Consider the following 18,939-nt stretch of genomic DNA (forward strand, 5'->3'; position numbering starts at 1 on the left):
GAAAGCACCTGGTGAAGTCCCCTTTTCTCCCTCCCTGTCTCCCAGGCAGCCTAGTTTGCTTCCCCCCTGGACTAGCTGGAGATGCGGAAGGGAATGCTGGATGTGGGGGCACCTATGGCCATCCAGAGGCCTGCTCGAAATGGTCCTCTGACTCTGGTTAGAGTTTCTGATTCCAAAGGGTTTTAGGGCAAGGCCCAGGACCCTGCATTTTCAAAAGTGAGTTATAAACCCCTTTCTCCAGGGGTTTCCATGGGACATATTCTGAAATAACTGTTCTGGATGCACCAAACCTCTCTATGGCAATCAGGGCAGCGTAGCTGTGTGAGGAGCCAAGTGACCCCTCAGCCCGCACAAGCTTTGGAGGGGGGAGTGCTGCCACCTAGGGGCTAAGAAAGAAACTGCCAAAGCTAGAGCCTGAGCCATGTTGATAAAAACATTTATTGAGCACTTTCTGAGTGCCGGGCACTACGCCAAACTCTATGCCAAACTCTTTGTACATTTCATCATACTGGATTCCAATGACAGCCCTATGAGGTAGTACTGTCATAAGCCCCATTGTACAGATGAGGAACGCGGGGCTCAGAGAGGTGAAGTGACTTACCCAAGGTCACACAGCAATTAAGTGTCAGCATTTGGATCTGAAGCCAGATCTGGCTGACAGCGGAACTCTAACCACAACACTAGAGTGCCTCCTACATGCCTACATCACAGAGTCGTCTGGGGATGCTGGGAGAACTGCATGTGAAAAGGTTTAACAGGTAAGGGCTCCAAACATATCAGGCCCCTGAAGTGCAGCTTAACTAGAGTCTGCCCCTAGGCAGCCTTCAGAAGGGGTGGGTGGGACTGCCCTGTCTTCTCTCTTAGGCAGCCTGACCACCAGCCTGGACCAGGCAGACCCTGGGCCATTCAGGCTCAGCTGCCTCAGATCCCAGAATGCTGCAGGGCTTCCCAGCAGGACAGGAGACACAGCGAGGCGGCCTTGGGCCAGGGTTTACAGAGCATGTTCCAGAAGGATTTTGACCAATGGCTCACTTCCACTGGGAAGGATCTCTAGTCTGCTCCTAGAGGCCCTGGACCCAAAGGTGAGCATCAGGCAGGATGCAGGAGCAAACACCATGGGTCCATCACTCCGAGGCCTGGATGTAGACAGGCACAGCAAGCATGGCACACGGGCCCTCGGCCCCTGCCTGCAGCTCCGCCAGGGCCAGGTTGGAGCCCAGGCCCTCAGCATGCCCAGGCACCACCAGCTCAGGTTCACCCCCCACCGTCCCCCCCACTACGATGGACAGCACGGCATCCGGCTCCGAGAAGGGAGGCTTGCCTGGGGCGGCCTCGGGCACTGGCCCAGGCCCTGTGTCCTTCAGCTCCTCCAGCTCCAGCGGGTCAGGCATGGGGGTCACCACCTTGCGGCCACCAGTGCTGCCGCTGCGGGGGGCCGCCCTCCTCCGGGGGGGCCGCCGGGCTTGCAGGTCCTTGTCCTTTTGGGGGCCGAGGCGGCAGCGGTGGTCCTTGAGGTACTTGTGGCGGGAAAAGCCCTTGGCGCAGCCGGCACAGCGGAACTTGTAGTTGCCTGTGTGGGCGCGCTGGTGCTCGGCGAGGTGGGCACGGCGGCTGAAGGACTTGCTGCACAGGGCGCACTTGTGGAGCTTCATGCCTGGGGAGCGAGAGGAAGGCAGTGAGAGGCACCCAAACCCTTCACCCTGCAACGCTGCCCTAGCACTTGGAACGAAGCCCAGTTCCTCAGCTTGCCCTACGAGCATGGGTGTGATCTGGGCCCTGCTGCCTCCACTCTCATCTCCCACCTTCTCCCAGCCACTTACCCTGTGCCAGCCTCCTGCCTCTGGGCCTTTGCTTGTGCTGTTTCCCCTCTGCCTGGAACAGCAAGCTCAGCCCCTAAACCTTGACTAACTTTGCCAGGTCACCATCATCTCTCTCTCTGGTCGGCCTGCCTCACCCTGGCCACCTCAGACCATTCCCCACAGGGCAGCTAGAGCGGTCTTGGTAAAACCTCTCCATGACACTCCCTGCTCCAAACCCTCCAGTGATTCCCCAAATTTCCCACAAAGCCACCTGCAGCTGGCCACCCCCTTCACCTCTCAGACTCATCCCCTTCCTCTCCCCTCTCTTGTTCTCTGAGCTCCAGGCCTCCTGCCCGCCTTTCCTTGTCTCAAACACCCGCCAGTCTCTTCCCTGCCTGAAGGCTTCGCACTTGCTGCTCCCTCACCCTGGAAGCCACTTCCAGCTCTTCTCCTCCCTCAGACTCAGCGTTTGTGTCACCTCCTCCGGGAAGCCCTCCCTGATACCCACTTCCCTTCTTTCTCTGCCCCCTCACTCTGCTTATTTCCATCTTTGCCCTCAGCATATTTTACTGTAACATACGTATTTGTTTGCTGTTCATTTTTGATCTCTGCCACTGAATGCTAACTTCCCCAGGAGGGCAGGGTGGGCTTCTGCCTGATTCCCCCATGGCACCCCCAGTGCCTGACACATGGTATTCTCGCAATAGTTACCCACTGGATGAATCACTGGTGCCTCCATATCCATCATGAAATCAACTCCGTCCCACACAGAGCCTGTGCCATGGCCCCCTCAGCCTCCCTGGGATGACAGCTCAGATTGGGGGCAGTGACTTGCCCGAGGCCACCCAGCAGGACAGTGGTAGTGCCAAGAATCAAGCCCAGGCCCCCTGTCTCCAAGTCCTCAATCTACTCTCTTAGCTTTCACACTTCCTTTAGCCACTAGATCCTGTTTATAAACCAGTGGTTGTTAATCAGGGGTGACTTTACTCCCCAAGGATCTTTTGGCTTGTTCCCAGAGACATTTTTCGTTGTCATAACCATGGGGTAGAGGCCAGGGATGCTGCTGAACATCGTACAGTGCACAGGGCAGCTGCCCACGACAAAGAATTATCCAGCCCAAAATATCAATAGTGCCGATATTGAGAAACCTTGTTCTATAGACCAAGTGGTATGTGGAAAGCCAGCCAAGCTGCTCTGGGGAAGCAGCAGCCCCAGGAGAAGCTCTGTGGAGCCAACGGGAAAATGAGGAGTGGTGTGGAGACCCCTACTCCACACCCCAGCTTCCTCGCTCTCCCGAGTGGGCCAAGGAAGCTCCCTGGCCTTATCTTGGACCCACTCAGAACTGGATCTCCCTCCACACCGGACCCCACCTCTGTCACACTGGGTGCCTCTCTGATATACAGTCATCTCTTCCTGGGTCAGCTTCCTCCTCAGCCTGGGGGACTGTGGTTGACTCACCTCCGTATACCGTGAGGACCCAAACACAGGGCAGGCTCATGGCTCACAGGAGCAAAAGTCTATTGGCTGGAAGGTACCAGGCAGGGAAAATAAGCCTCACGGGATGTGCTCGCTCTTTCTGGGGTTCCTGCCCAGGGGGTTTGAGCTGAACCAGACCCTCCTGGCACGTCCAGGAGCCACTTACCGGAGTGGGAAAGGATATGAGCCTTCAGCTTGTCTGGCCGGTTGAACTCCTTACTGCAGCCTGTGTGTGTCCTAGAATCCAAAACACTGGTCAGGGGAGCTCACTAAGCACAGGACTCTCTTGCTGGCCCGCCTGCTAGCCCTGGGCAGGACAGACTCGCTCATCCACCCTAAGGGCGGGGCAGGGAAGCAGCATGGGGAGTGAAGCAGCCAGGCAGGACCCAGGACAGAGAGGGCCTGCAGCCCTCGGCCCTGACCCCCTTCTATCCCACAGCTGGGTAAACCTGCCCCCTCCCACCCACCGCCTCTACTCACGAGAAGGGGCATTTGTATTTCTTGAATGGCTCATGGATCAACATGTGTCTCTTCAGTTTGTCCTTGCGGTTGAACGCGGACTCACACACTGAGCATTTGTAGGGCTTCTCACCTGCAGGAGGAAACACAGATGGGGGACCAAGGGTGCCTTGAGAGGGAGTCTGAATATGGGGCACAGGGGTCTCCATTAGAGGACAGCAACTCCTCTAGGGAGGTGGCCTGGGGGAATATTGCCTCTCCCTTTCCTCGGGACTTTGCTCTGCGAAGGAGAAGAGGAGCTGTTTCAGTTAGGATGGGCAGGAAGGGCCTCTGTGACGAGGCAAAACCTGAGGTGGTGAGGGAGCGAGCCATGCAGGAATCTGGAAGTGAGGGTCCTAGGCAGGAGGAAAGGTGGGGCACTGCATGTGTCTGAGGAACAATGGGGAGGCCCGTGTGGCCGGGCCGGAGCCGGGGAGGGAGAATGAGGCAGAAGAGGAGGTGGGAAAGGCCGCCAGGCCCAAAAGGGAGGGCTTGGGAGGCCAAGGTTTTTACTCTGAGCCGGATGAGAAGCCACCAGAGGGGCTGAGCAGAGGAGGGACAGGATCTGACTCGAGAGTCTCACAGGCTCCCTCTGGCTGTGTGTAGAGAACAGATTGAGAGCGTGAGGGTGGAGGCAGGAAGGAGGCTGGTACAAGAAATGGGAAGTGGCCAAGTACGGGTGACGTCCAGAGAGCAGAATCGGCAGCCCTTGCCAACGGACTGGCTGTGGGGCATGAGAGAATCTAAGGCGTGGGCTGGGTGGATGGCTGTGACATTTACTGAAATGGGGTCCACCACAGGGGAGGGGGGAATTACACCTTATCTGGTTGAATCCCTGTAACAAACCATATGGTAAGTCCTAGAAGAGAAAACTGAGGTTCCTAGTCTATACCTCGTGTTTGGGGGAAGTAAGATTCCAGCCTGACAGTGTGACCCAGAGTCCACCTGAGTTGCCCCAGATCGTCTGCTGCAGAACCCACGCGTGGGGCCAGGGCTGAGGGGTGGCAGGGAGAGCAGCTCTCACCTAACAGCAGTCAGGGGTCAGAAACTGCCCTTTGGAAAAGGGTTGTTACTGGGTTGCTTTTTTTCCTGCCATTACTTCCTCTCTGTTCTCTCTGGGATGAATAAAGTACCTTTGAAAAACGCCAACCCAATGATTGAGGAAATTCTGGTCCTTACAATGGACTGTTCTGCAGTCATTAAAAAGATTAATGTCGATCTGTGTTTCCTGATCTGGAAAGATCTCCTGGCTATATTGCTAGGGGGAAAAGAAAAGTGTAGGACAGCTTAATACAGTCCCATTTTTGTTAGAAAAAAATACAATCCCCATACTCCAAAAAAGCCCTGGCCTTATGGGTTTGTATCGACACAGAATATGCAGGGAGAAAGGTAGGGGAGGGTACACAACAAACTGTCAGTAGCAATTAAGATTTGAAGGGGGAATTTAACATTTAATTTATGTACTTCCATACTGCTTCCATTTTTACAAAAAGCATGTATTACTTTTGAATAATAATAATTATTTTTAAAACCATAAAGAAAGCAATTTGGTAATATCTATCAAAATTGCCAATGAAGTTACTTTTTTTTTCTTCTTTCATCATAAACATGAAATATATGTAACAGAAAATTTACCATTTTAACCATCTTTAAGTGTACACTTTAGTGGCATTTAAGTACATTCTTATTGTCATGCTACCATCACCACTATCCATCTCCAGAACTTTTTCATCACCCCAAACGAAAACTCGGTACTGCATATACATTTTAACCTAGCATTTCCACTGCTAGGAATGTACACTACAGATATATTCCCAAAAGCTTGTCAAGAGACCCATACAGCATTGTGTAGACAAACTAACAGTTGAAAGGATAATTTAAGTGTCCATCCATAGGGAACTGGTTAAATCAAAGATGGTAAATGCAGGAGAATACTATGTAGCTGAGAAAAAGAAGGTGCTATTAGGAACATCTTCAAGGTACCTTGATAAGTGAAGAAAGATGGCACATAGTAGAGTTATAATATGTGCCTATTTGTGTAAAAGTAAGCACATGTTTTGTATAGATGTAAAATAAAACTAGAATGTCCCAGATGAGACCACTAACAGTGATCACCTTTGGGGAGGGGAATTAGGATCACTCTTCAAACTGCAACCTCCAAGTCACAAACTGATGGTGGTTATTTTAACAACTAAAACTGTACAGATAGAAAATATTGTTTTGTGAAACTTCTGTTTCAGTATATTCTGTGTGTAAGTATGTGTTTCCTGGGTTGCATATAAAATGTATTTTTTACCGTAGGCCATAGTAAAAAAAAAAAAAAGAAAAGAAATAAAAAACCATTTGGATTGTCCATCTGAGGAGAGATGCTTTTGTACTATCAAGGATTTTTTCCTCAGGTTTTCTCAATCTTTAGACCCTTTTCAGTATAAAACAGAACAGAATTTTTTAACTAATAAAAAACATTTTAAAGCTTAAAAGAAAATAAAGTGTCGATGTATCTCAGCTGAGAACTAAGGAGAGAGGGTTCTATCCAGGTTTGGGAGGGAATTTTGCATCGAGCACAACACCCCCACCCCCAGGGGCTCAGAATGGCCTCAGGGGCAGAGCCAAGAGTCCCCCCACCCGCCTCCCGAGGCTCATCTCCACTCTAGTGTTGGTGGGAACCCCTTGTTCACCTGAGGGGGCAGGCAGGGGCCAGGAAGGAGATGGGAAGGCGGGTTGAAGAGAGGGAGGGGATGGGCAGGAGGGGGCTCAGGAAGAAAGCTGAAGGAGATGGGGAGGAAGGCCAGAGGGGGATGGGAAGGGGAACAGAGAGGGTGTCTGGGGGGAGGGGAAGGGGGACTGAGCAGGAGTTCGTGGGGGACAGGGTACCCACCTGAGTGGATGTGAGCGTGCAGTTTGAGGTAGTGCTCCCGCCGGAAGAACTTCTTGCACACCTGGCACTTGAACCTGCCCCCGCTGCCGTGGGTGGGCAGGTGACGCCGCAGGTAGCGTTCACAAGGAAACACCTGGCAGAACAGAGGAGTCAGCGTCAGGTCTGACTCACCAGCCCTCACCACGTTATGAGCTCAAGGAGCCCCTCGTTACCAGCCCTTACAGAAACATCTTCCTTTCTGCCCACTAAGGGTCAAGGCCCACAGTGTCAAGCTCAGCCATTAGAAACTCATGGCTCCCACTACTTACCCATAAGCCCAGTCAAGACATGTCTGCCCTGAGCTTCTGCCCAGGCTGTTGTTTCTACCCAGGGAGACTTTCTCTTAGCCTGAAAAACTCCTACTCATCCTTTAAGACCCAATTCAGGTCACTGCTTCTGCGAAGCCCTCCCTGACGCGTCAATGCCACACCAAGCAAGGCAAATTCCGCCCTTGAATGTCCACCCGTATTTTTAAAGTCAGCATCTAACTTATTGAAACACAGCCCTTTGCTTGTATGGGCTCTCCAAGAGGGCAGAGAGGGGCTTTCATTCCTCAGCACAGGGCCTGAATCAAATGACTGACAAGCAAAGGAATGAATGAAAAAATGAACAAATAACTGAAGAAATAAATGGAAAGGTAATAAAAAGCCAGAAAACACAGAAGGCAAAATCTCCTGCCTCCCCAGGCACAGGAAGAGCATTCATTCATTTTTTCATTCATCTGATATAGAGAAGTGGTCAAGGACACAGACCCATCAACTTACTAGCCCCATCATTTCCTAGCTGGATGACCTTTCTGTGCCTTGGTTTCCCCGTCTATAAAATGGAGATAATAATAATTTGCCTACCTCCTAGGGTTAAATGAGTCAGTTCAGATAAAATGCTCAGAACAGCATCTGGCACATGTTTCTTGCTAATTCACGATACCTTTTATTCAGACCACAAATTCCAAACCCCTAAATTAGGCTATATAATTAGAAACATCTACAATGAGGCCGAAGTGAAACCAGGGCTGTCTGTCCTGGAAAATCTGCCTCATAAGGTTGTAAGAAAATGAGTAGAACAAAGAAACCAGTTAAACACACCAGGGGGATGCAATCAGCAAAATCCAGACTTCAGGAAACTCCACAGGACCGATGGCCCAGTTTCTTCAACAAATACATTAAAAGAAAAAAAAAAAAAGGAGCATCGATGGGGGGAATCTGTAGATTAACAGAAACTTTGGTCGTATCAACCAATCACAATATATCGACCTGATTCAAACAAACTTTACAAAAATTATGTTTTTGGGAAAAGTGGAAAATGGAACACTGCCTGGATATTTGATGATATGAAGGGCCAGGCTTTAGGGAGGGCTTCCAGATCCACTGAAAAAGAAGAACCAGTAATAACAAGGATGATAAGACATCAGGAAGCTGGAGGCCGCTGTTCAGATGCTGGGCCTGGGCCCAGGAGAGGCCTCACTCCACATCAGCCCAGCCTGGCTCGCCTGGCCCAGCAGTAGCCCTGGGATGGCCACGGGTGGTGTCCAGTGGATAAGACGGGCCAGGCAGAGCTCTCGCTCTTCAAAGACAAAGTGTCGTCTGCGGAGACAACCCCAAGCTTGGCCTGCACGTGTGTTGAGGCAGGAGGGGAGAAGGAGACGGTGGGGTCTTCACTCCATCACCTCTCGCCCCCTACTTTCGCCCAGCCAGCAAGGGCAGGGTTCCCCACCTTTTGGCAGTGCGGGCAGGGGAAGTTGTGAGTGGCGGTCTGCAGGTGGTGCTCCAGCGCCTCGGGGGTGGAGTACTTGTTGACGCATTTGACACACCTACATGGGGAGGAGCAGAGAAGTGAGAGAGCACGAGTGTGCGGGGCTGGATGCCCCAGCAGGCGTGGGAACCGGCCACTCCCCGCCCCCAACACCAGGAGGCAAAATCCCACATCTGATTCATTCTCTAATCGGTCCATTCTTCTCACTTGCCACCACCTCCATCCTAATCCAAACCATCTTGCTCTAACACGTGCTGTAGCCTCCTCCCTGCCCTAATTCATTCTCCACAGGGAAGCCAGCAGGAGAGCCTTTAAAGATCAAAATCACAGCTTACCCTTCCCCCTCCCCATATCCCCAAGTCCATTCTCTAGTAGGTCTGTGTCTTTATTCACATCTTGCCCCTAGGTTCTTTTTTTTTTTTTCCCTTAGATTCCATATATATGTGTTAGCATACGGTATTTGTTTTTCTCTTTCTGACTTACTTCACTCTGTATGACAGACTCTAGGTCCATCCACCTCACTACAAATAACTCAATTTCGTTTCTTTTTATGGCTGAGTAATATTCCATTGTATATATGTGCCACAAAGTGAGAGAGTGGCATGGACATATATACACTACCAAACGTAAAATAGATAGCTAGTGAGAAGCAGCCGCATAGCACAGGGAGATCAGCTCGGTGCTTTGTGACCACCTAGAGGGGTGGAATTGGGAGGGAGAGAGGGAGGGAGACACAAGAGGGAAGAGGTATGGGAACATATGTATATGTATAACTGATTCACTTTGTTATAAAGCAGAAACTAACACACCATTGTAAAGCAATTATAGTCCAATAAAGATGTTAAAATAAATAAATAAATAAAATTATGTGCTTATGACAAAACCTTTTTTAAAAATAAATTTACTTATTTTATTAAAAAAAAAATCAAAATCAGACCATGTCACACCCTTGCTTAAAAATCCCCACCTTGGGGCTTCCCTGGTGGCGCAGTGGTTGAGAATCCGCCTGCCGATGCAGGGGACACGGGTTCGTGCCCCGGTCTGGGAAGATCCCACATGCCGCGGAGCGGCTGGGCCCGTGAGCCATGGCCGCTGAGCCTGCGCGTCCGGAGCCTGTGCTCCACAACAGGAGAGGCCACAACAGTGAGGCCCACATACCACAAAAAAAAAAAAAAAAAAAATCCCCACCTTGGCTTACAAGGCCCTACTGGCCTGACTCACTCCCAGCTCTCAGCTTTCACCTTTCCCCATTGCCCATCTCACACCCTCTGCTCCAGGCCCCCCAGTCTCCTGAATGCACCCAGAACACAAAAAGCTCAACCCCACCTCAGGTTCTTTGTACGTGCTGTTCTTATGACCTGGAACGCTCTTCCTCCCAGTCCTCCCCTTGGCAGCACCTGCTCAGCCTTCACGTCTCAGCTCAAATGTCACCTCCTCAGAGAGACCCTCCCTGACCACCCCGTCTCAAGGTGCCCCCCAGAGCCCAGCCCCAGCCACTTCCTATTATGCTCTCCACTTGTACTTTTTTCTTAGCAATTATTATCTGGAATCATTTATTTGCTTACATCTCTGTCTCCTCCACCAGCAAGTGGGCTCTGGAGGCTAGGACCATATCTGTCTTGTTTGTCTTGTTCATAACCTGCTCTGAGCACCAGGGACAATCTCTTACATGAAAGAGTCAGACAAGGACCCACGGTAGAGCACAGGGAACTCTACTCAATACTCTGTAATGGCCTATATGGCAAAAGAATCTAAAAAGGAGTGGATAGATGTATAAGTATAACTGATTCACTTTGCTGTACACCTGAAACTAACACAACATTGTAAATCAACTATACTCCAATAAAAATTAAAAAAAAAAAAAGTCAGACAGACAAGGACCCAGCTCTGGCTCCTTCCCATCTCTGACCCTCAGTTTCCTTATCCATAAAATGGGGTAGGAATTCCAAGTGGACCTGCCCCTCAGTCTTTCTTAAGATCATAACAAGAGTCAAAGGACACACTGGTGCCAAACAGCTCATAAACTGCAAAGCACATAGACATGGTCTTTACTCTAAACATCACTCACTAACATGCCCACAAAATAGCAGTTTCAGGCCTCAAGCCACTCTAAGGAAAAGATCCCACCGTCTCCCCACCACAAAACATTCACCAGCAAATGGGCCCGTTTACAATGCAATACTACTGAGGAATGCCAGAGGCAGGTGGGCAATTCATGTTAAAAACAGAACCATGGACCCTGCCATCTGTACACCTGGGCACGTGGGAAACCCGCAGTCAAGCTGCACCTGTGGTGGGCCCCGGGGACGCCCCCTCAGGCCACACCCTGAAAACCACAAGCTAAATGCCTCCGGATGGCAAGAAAGAAGGAGCAGGAGGGGTGAGAGCAGAGCTACCAGGAGGGCAGAGACCTGGTGAGCTAGTGGGAGGAAGAAGACAGGAATCGCACAGGCTCCGGCAGCAAGGATGCAGTTTCGCAACACCATTAAATGAAAACTCCCTGCCAGAAACACCACCCTAACTCTGTCACCCAAAGTAACATCCCCAGCACCAGGTCAAACCAGAGTCATGTGTCTCCTGATACAGCGCACTGAGAAAGACACAGCATCGCTTTGTGATACTCCTGCCAGAAGTGCCAATCCTGGCTCCACCCTGAGGTCAAATCAGACAAACCCAAACTGAGGGCATTTTACAAAATAACTGGCTTATACTCTTCCAAAGTATTAAGGTCATGAAAGACAAAGACAGAATGAGAACTGTTCCAGCTTAAAGGGGACTAAAGAGACACTACAACCAAATACAATGTGGGATCCTGGATTGGATCCTGGGCCAGAAAAAAACATTGTTTTCTTTGTCTATAAAGGATGTTATTGGAACAATTAGAAATTTTTGAATAAGGTACATTAGGCAACAGAATTATATTGAGTTAACTTCCTGATCTTGATAACTACACTGTGCTTATATAAGAGGTTATCCTCATTTTTAGAAAACACACACTAAAGAGAAAGGGTAAAGGAGCATCATGTCTGCAAATTATTCCCAAAAATCTCAGAATGTGATAAAGTAAGTGTATAAGGATTATAATATCGGGGAAATCTGGATGAAGGGAGTACGTGGGAGTTCTTTGTACTATTCTTCTAACTTTTCTAGAAGTCTAAGATTATGTCAAAATAAGTTTAAAAAGAACACTTCCTGAAAGTGATTGCCTATGGGATGAGGGAGTGGGTCAGGGTGGAGAGGGAATTCCTTTTCACTCTATGCCCTTCTGTAGTTTTAAAATATTGCATTGTATGCACATAGCAATTATTTTTTTCAAGTAGGTAATTAATCTTTTTTAAACCCCTCTGTGATCTTTGACCTGCAAAATCACTTCTAGGAAATTATTTACAAATGAGCAAAGATATATGTCCAAAGTTGCTCCTGTAGTGTTGTTTAAAATAATGACAAACTGGAAATAACCCAATTAACCTACAGTAAGGAATGGGTTAAATAAATTACAACCCATCCACATACAATGGAATACTAAGTAGCTGTTTAAAAGAGTGAGCCAGGTCTGTCTGTGCTGAGATGCAAAGATATAAACATTATAGTTTTAAGTGATAATGCCAAGTATACGGAATGATCCTATTAAATTTTAGACTGTTTGTCAGAAGTTGTGCAACAGGAGGATGGTGTGATGAATTTTCACCAGATTCAATAACTGTGTTTGGGATGACCTAACTCAAGTATAGCCTGTGATATTTATAGCTATAAATATGCTTATTACAGATATATACCAAAGGACATGTACCAAGAGGTTAACAGGGTTTTGTTTTTTGTCTTCTTGTGGGTTTTTCTAAAAATCCATTTCTGTGCATTGAACACGGATGACTTTTGTTAACTAGAAAAAAAACCATATTATTTTTAAAAGGAAAAAGTAAACATACAGCATATATATAGTGACATGTATGAAATTCACTTGAGGGAGTTGGGGAGGCTCCACAGGCAGGCCAAGGCAATGTGGCCCAAAGGGAGCAGAGCAGCCGGACCAACAGGACCTGCCCCCATGAAAATGGAATGAAACCGCCACACCCACTCAAATGTCACCATGAGAGAGAAATGAACTCTCACCTTGTTAAAGCCACTGTTATTTTGGGTCCCTCTTACAAGCAACCAAACCTAGATTTAAATTATATAATTAATAAACACTGCAGCAATAATATTTATTGAGTACCTATTAGGCTCCAGGCACCATGCCTAACTGCTTCATACTCATCTTACTTGATCCTTATAAATAATCCAATAGGGTAGGCACTGTCGTATCACCATTTCACAGGTGAGGAGACTGAAGTTCAGAGTGGCTGAATATCTTGCTGAGGTCATCCATCAGGTTTGCGGCTGAGCTCAGATTTGAGCACAGGGAGGTGGCTCCAAAGCTCTTACCATCATTACCCACTACACCATTCCACCCTTGGGCCATCCAGATGGTGTCCTGCCTCCCTGCACCTTACTTTGGGGCCAGAAGCTCCAATGGCTACAACGGGCCTCTGACACTCTAAGCTTGGCAAGAGAACCTGGGAGAAGTGATCTACTGCAGGCACAGGGCCATCATGGGGCTCAATTCTCAGCCTGCAAACTCCAAAACCAGAGCTATGAGGCTTCCACAGTCCAAGACAAGAGTTTGAATCCCAGCTCTGTACTGACGTTGTTACTCTGGTGGGCAGGTCACTTCTCCTCTCTGAGCCTCAATGTCCTCATCTTCAAAATGGGGAGAACACCACAGCTATGGACTGAACTGTGTCCCTCCAAAATCTGCATGTTGAAGTCCTGACCCTCAATGTAATGGTATTTGCAGATGGAGCCTTTGGGTAGTGATTAGGTTTAGATGAGATCATGAGTGTGGGATCCTCCAGATAAGGTTAGTGCCCTTATAAGAAAAGATCAGACCGAAAGGACACCCTCTCTCTCTCATGTGTCTATAATATTTTGTTATAGCCACCTCAGCTGACTAATACAACCTACCTCCCAGGATTGAGGGGACCAATGTCCCTAAGTCAGGCCAAGGCACCTAGTAGTTTCTCCCTTCCTTTTACTTGGCCATCTCACTCCAGAGAGCCACACAGCTACAGGGACTCATAGAATATCCACAGATTGGAATGGCAAAAGCAAAAGAAAATGCCCTCTGAGAACGAATGAGAATTACTCATCATTATCCAGAAATCTCCACCCCTTAGCTGGTCAGAGCTTCACCTGGTTTTCCTGCCTCTCTGGCCCCATCTCCCCATCTCCCTCAGGGTCAGTTGCCCTACATCCCATTTCTCGAGCCCCAGTCCCCCTGCCAGCTTCTCAAAGCTCTTGTGATTTCTACAAGGTCCTCATGCCCTGGCCCCACTTTCTCTCCCAGGCCCCATCTAACATCTCCTCCCACTTCCATTCTACAGAACAGTCATTCTAAACCACATGTTAGTTTATTTTATATCACTACACCTGCTGTTCCTCCTGCTAGGAATGCACTTCCCCCTACCCACTGTCTACCTGGCAAACTCCTACCCATCCTTCAAAACCCAGTTCAGATATCACTGATCCTGGGACACCTTCGCTGCCCTACCTCCCACTTTGAGTAATATGTATATGATAGCATTTTATCACAAGTATAGCCTAAGAATATATACACTCCTGTCTCCCTAAGCAGCCCATGCATTCTAAACTCAAGGTCTGTATTTACTTATTTTTGAGCCCCAGAAGCCTCACCCAGGAGTTAGAGGGGTGCCCCATTAACAGAGGTCATCAGCCAAGTCTGTGCAGATACAAGTTTGTACAGAGAAGCAAAAGCCATCTTAACATGAAAATATTCACTAATGAACTAGCAGAAGTCCCTAGACAAACACTCCAGTTTTTTTTTCACTATCCCCATGCACTACGTGCTGGGTTTTGTGAGGCAGCTGCTCCCAAAAGACATAAGGCAAATGCGCGGCGAAACGAATGCAGAGCAAAAATGAGGGGTTCCACCAAGTCATGAAAGTGATGCTGGATGACACCATTGGCATATGAGAGTCTAGAAGAGGTACCAGAAAGCAATCGAGGAAGAGAAACTCTACAAGGATGATCACAGGATCTATGGATCCAAACAGAAAGACAAGGATGATCACAGGATGGATGGCTCCAAAGGGAATGATCTGAAGATCTAAGGACTAAAAGCATGAGGCAAAACGGAGGGAGCCCTTTATCATTTCTGCCAAAGGGACCTTCTTTATGACTGAAACAGAAAACTACAACAATGTAAAGGGTTGTCAGAAAACTACCCCCAATGAAATCTACATTTGATTCATTCCTTGTCCATTCTAAGAATCAGCATATAGCTTCAACTTTAACCTAAATTTTACAGATTATAAAACAAATGAATCTTATTTTTATGATTTTTGCTTTCAGATACATACTTGTTCATTTTTTCATTTAAGAATCAGTGTACCATTCCAATTGTAACCTAAATTGTGTAGAATATCAGACGGAGTACTACTTTCATAATATTTTACTTTAGGAAAAAAAACAAATCTTTTTTCCACATGAACAAGGAAAGATTGGCTTCCCTTTTTTAAGATTTTTTTTTAGGATAACTGTCTGCCAAGTTGAAGAATGATATAAGGAGGGACAGCATCTTTTCCCCCCTTCAGTGCCAAGACACAGAACCCTCTCTGCCAGGCTGGACCCTGGAGCCTCAGACTCCCCTTTGAGATGTCCCACTGGCCCTGAGCAGTCGGAACCACCAAGGGACCAGACCCCTGGGCTCCCTGCAGGGAGAGGGAAAAGGGAGGGCACGTACTTGTAGACGGCACTGTCCTTCTTGGGGCTGTGCTGGGGCAGGAGGCTGTGTGAGTACTGATGCACGCCCAGGTCGTACAGCGAGGGGAAGTCCTTGCCACAGAGGTGGCAACGGTAGCTCAGCTCCTCCTGGTGGCTCTTGATGTGCTCCAGAAAAGTGTCGAGCTTTGGGAATGTCTGCGCGCAGCTTTTGACCACACACTTGTACACCTTGGGGGAAGAGGCAGGGTCAGTGAGGGAAGGCAGGAGAGCTGCTCAACTGCCGCCCCCTGCCCTGCGGCATCCACCTCGAACACTGCTTGTGGAAGACCCGACCGCTGTTTCCCTGCTCCCCTGCTGCTGCAGACCTGGTCTTATTTTGATTAGAGGGTCCCCTCCTCTCAGCCAGTCACAAGGGCCCCATTACCCTCCCTGCAGGCTCTGTGTGGTCTGGGTATGCTTAAGAAAAAATATCCAAAACCTGGAATGATAACATCTTGAAAAGATGTGAAAAGATGACATGATGTCCTTCCAATGTCATGCTAGAATAGTGGCTCTCCAACTTGAGCCTGCGTCACGATAACAGATTATGCCACTCCCAGCAAATCTGATTCAGCAGGTCTGGGTGGCCTGAATATGTGCATTCCTACCAAGTGCCCAGGTGATGCTGAAGCTGCTGGGCCAGGGACCTCACTTTGAGAACTGCTGTCTGGCAGGCAGTTAGGTAAAGGCAGTTAAGCCACTGAGGGCGATCTCACCCTCTGGGTGATGTGACTTGTTTTGACTGTTTACTACTGATTAGGACCCAGACTCTAAAGTTAAATGTCAACTTACAGAAAACTGATCCAATGTAAATGATTTTTGTCATGTAGAAAAGATAACTCCAAAGGTTTTGTTGCCCTGTAGGACATTAACCAGATTTGTATCTAACTTAGCAATCTTATTTCAGTATTCCTTTTTTTCACTGGCATAGTTACATATGGGTATAGATATCAGTGTTTCATATCCTCTTTTGACTGGCTTTGTCATCCTCCCAGTTCCCTCATTAATGAGTTAAGTAAAATTCTGACTCATGTTCACTATGTTATTTGTATGAGAATGATGTTTTTTAACATTTTGAAAATTATACTTTGACAAGTAGTACACACTCCTCATAGGGCTGCATGACACACTCAGATACAATTCCACATGCTCTTTCTTACTAACAAAGTGAACCCTGATTTGCTCAGAGTGGCAAGATGCCAAACCAAGTTAAAACATTTGATCCCCTGACTCCCTTACATCGAGTGTCAGCCATGTGACTCCTTTCTCCAACGATAAGTAGGCAGTAGTCTTTGGGGAAGGAATCACTCCCAGAACAAAAAGGCAAAAGCTTCCTAGGAGAAGTCCCCTCTGTTTTTTACAGTTGTCCTGACTGGAATATAGATGTGATGACTAGAGGTATAGCAGCCATCCTGCAACCTTGAGGATGAAAGACACATGCTAAATGTGGCAGAGCAGAAAGCCAAGAGAACCCTGCTATATAGGCCCAATGCTACCTATTTATGGACCTCTTGTGATATGAGAGGAAAAAAACCCTAACCAGTAAGCCAGTTATCTATTATTTGCAGCATAACAATGCATTCCTAAATGACAGAGCATATGCACTGGCTCTGACCAATGAGAGGTCTACAGAAGGCTTCTGGGAAAGGTTTCTTTGTTCCTAAAGAAGACACAGAAAATACAACCCCTTTATGCTAATGGATAATACTGTGCCTGATCTTCTGCCTAGGAAAAGTGACTACTATCACAGGATCACAGGCAAACCACCAGCAGGGGACAAGGCCACACCCTGAGACAGTGGAGACAAGAGCTAGAAAGACACAGGGTCCTTGATGCTGGGTTGAGTCAACTGACTGTCTCAGGCCCAGAGCTGCCCTATCTTGGGTTTTCTTGTTATGTGAGATAACAAACTTCCTAACTGTTTAAGCCAGTTTGAGTCAAAGTTTTCTGTGATTTTCCCCCAAAGATATCCTAACTTAACTCCATCAATCTCCCTGCTAAGAATCTATCATAAGGGGACTTCCATGGTGGTGCAGTGGTTAAGAATCTGCCTGCCAATACAGGGAACACAGGTTCGATCCCCGGTCTGGGAAGATTCCCACATGCCACAGAGCAACTAAGCCTGTGTGCCACAACTACTGAGCCTGCGCACTACGACTACTGAAGCCTGTGCTCCCTAGAGCCCATGCTCCACAACAAGAGAAGCCACCGCAGTGAGAAGCCCATGCACCCAACACAGCCAAAAGAAAAAAAAGAATCTATCATAAGGAAGAAGTCAGAGATGTGGACAAAGATTTGATTACAAGAATGTTCACCACAGTTTTGTTTATAATAGCAAAACTCAGGAAGTAACCTAAATGTTCAATAATAGGGGATTTTAAAAAATGTAGCCATTGGGAATTCCCTGGTGGTCCAGTGGTTGGGACTCCACTGCTTCCATTGCAGGGGGTACAGGTTCGATCCCTGGTCAGAGAACTAAGATCCCACATGCCACATGGCATGGCCAAAAAAAAAAAAAAATGTAGCCATTAAAAATTATGGTTTGTCTTTTTTTAAAAAATAGTGACATGGAGACTTCCCTGGCGGTCCAGTGGTTAACAATATGCCTTCCAATGCAGGGGACATGGGTTTGATCCCTGGTCGGGGAACTAAGATCCCACAAGCAGCGGGGCAACTAAGCCTGCGCGCTGCAACTACCGAGCACGCAAGCCACAGCTAGAGAGCCCGTGTGCTGCAACTACAGAGCCCACGCACTCTGGAGCCCAAGCGCCACAACTAGAGAGAGAAAACCCGCACACCACAACTAGAGAAAAGCCCACTAGAGAGAAGCCACGCACCACCACTAAGACCTGACGCAGCCAAAAATTAAATAAATAAATATTTTTTAAAAATAGTGACATGAGTAAATGCTCAGAATATAAAATTAGATTAAAAACAAAAAGCACAAGAAAATTTACACTGAGTGAAAAAAGTCAATCTCAGAAGGCCACATACTTGACGACTCCATGTATACAACATTCTCAAAATGACAAATTTATAAGGACAGAGAACAGATTAATTTTAGTGGTTTCCAGAGGCCAGGGATGTTGATGAAGAGGGTGGGTGTGACTACAAAAACCCAGCACAAGGGAGTCTCTGTGGTGATGGAATCCTTCTGTATCGTGATTGCAGTGGTGACGACTCAAATCTACACAGGTGATAAAATGACACAGAACTATACATACACTTTACATCAAAGTCAGTTTCCTACTTGTGATTCTGTGCTCTGGTTATGTAAGAAGTAACCATTGAGGGGAACTGACTGAAGGGTATGAGGGACCTCTCTATACCATCTTTGCAACTTCCTGAGAACCTATAATTCTTTTAAAAGTCTTTTAAAAAGCTATCTCAGAAAAAAAGCATACTTCAAAATTATATATGTGTACAGATCCCAATTATAATTTTAAAAAAAACAGAAAATCTACAAAACATACTGCATTTGGGGCTGCATTCATGGGAGGACACATTGCAAGGTGGTTAATGACATGGGGTTTAGACTCAAACCAACCTGGCTTTGAAGCCTGACTCCGTCACTTACTGGCAGTGTGACTTAGGATGGGTCACTTCACCTCTCTGTGCTTCAGTTTCTTCACCTGGATATTCTGAAAATGACTATCTCTAAGGTTATTATGAGAAGTA

General features: G+C 47.6%; 1 protein-coding gene across 5 annotated transcripts in view; it reads right to left on the bottom strand.

Annotated features, from left to right (window-relative positions):
- Positions 1-412: 412 nt before the first annotated feature.
- Positions 413-18,939, bottom strand: part of ZNF341 (zinc finger protein 341) — a 42,938-nt gene continuing 24,411 nt past the window's right edge. For all 5 annotated transcript variants that reach the window (XM_059039039.2, XM_067012350.1, XM_067012348.1 and 2 more), the window contains 6 exons: positions 15,242-15,450; positions 8,404-8,500; positions 6,652-6,784; positions 3,756-3,867; positions 3,442-3,512; positions 413-1,654 (listed from right to left, as the gene is read on the bottom strand). In XM_059039039.2, coding sequence (XP_058895022.1) covers positions 1,125-1,654; positions 3,442-3,512; positions 3,756-3,867; positions 6,652-6,784; positions 8,404-8,500; positions 15,242-15,450 — 1,152 coding nt within the window. In that variant the 3' untranslated portion in view covers positions 413-1,124. The remainder of the gene's footprint in view (positions 1,655-3,441; positions 3,513-3,755; positions 3,868-6,651; positions 6,785-8,403; positions 8,501-15,241; positions 15,451-18,939) is intronic.

The sequence above is a fragment of the Kogia breviceps genome, chromosome 14 (genome assembly GCF_026419965.1).
Source record: "Kogia breviceps isolate mKogBre1 chromosome 14, mKogBre1 haplotype 1, whole genome shotgun sequence".
Lineage (NCBI taxonomy): Eukaryota > Metazoa > Chordata > Mammalia > Artiodactyla > Physeteridae > Kogia > Kogia breviceps.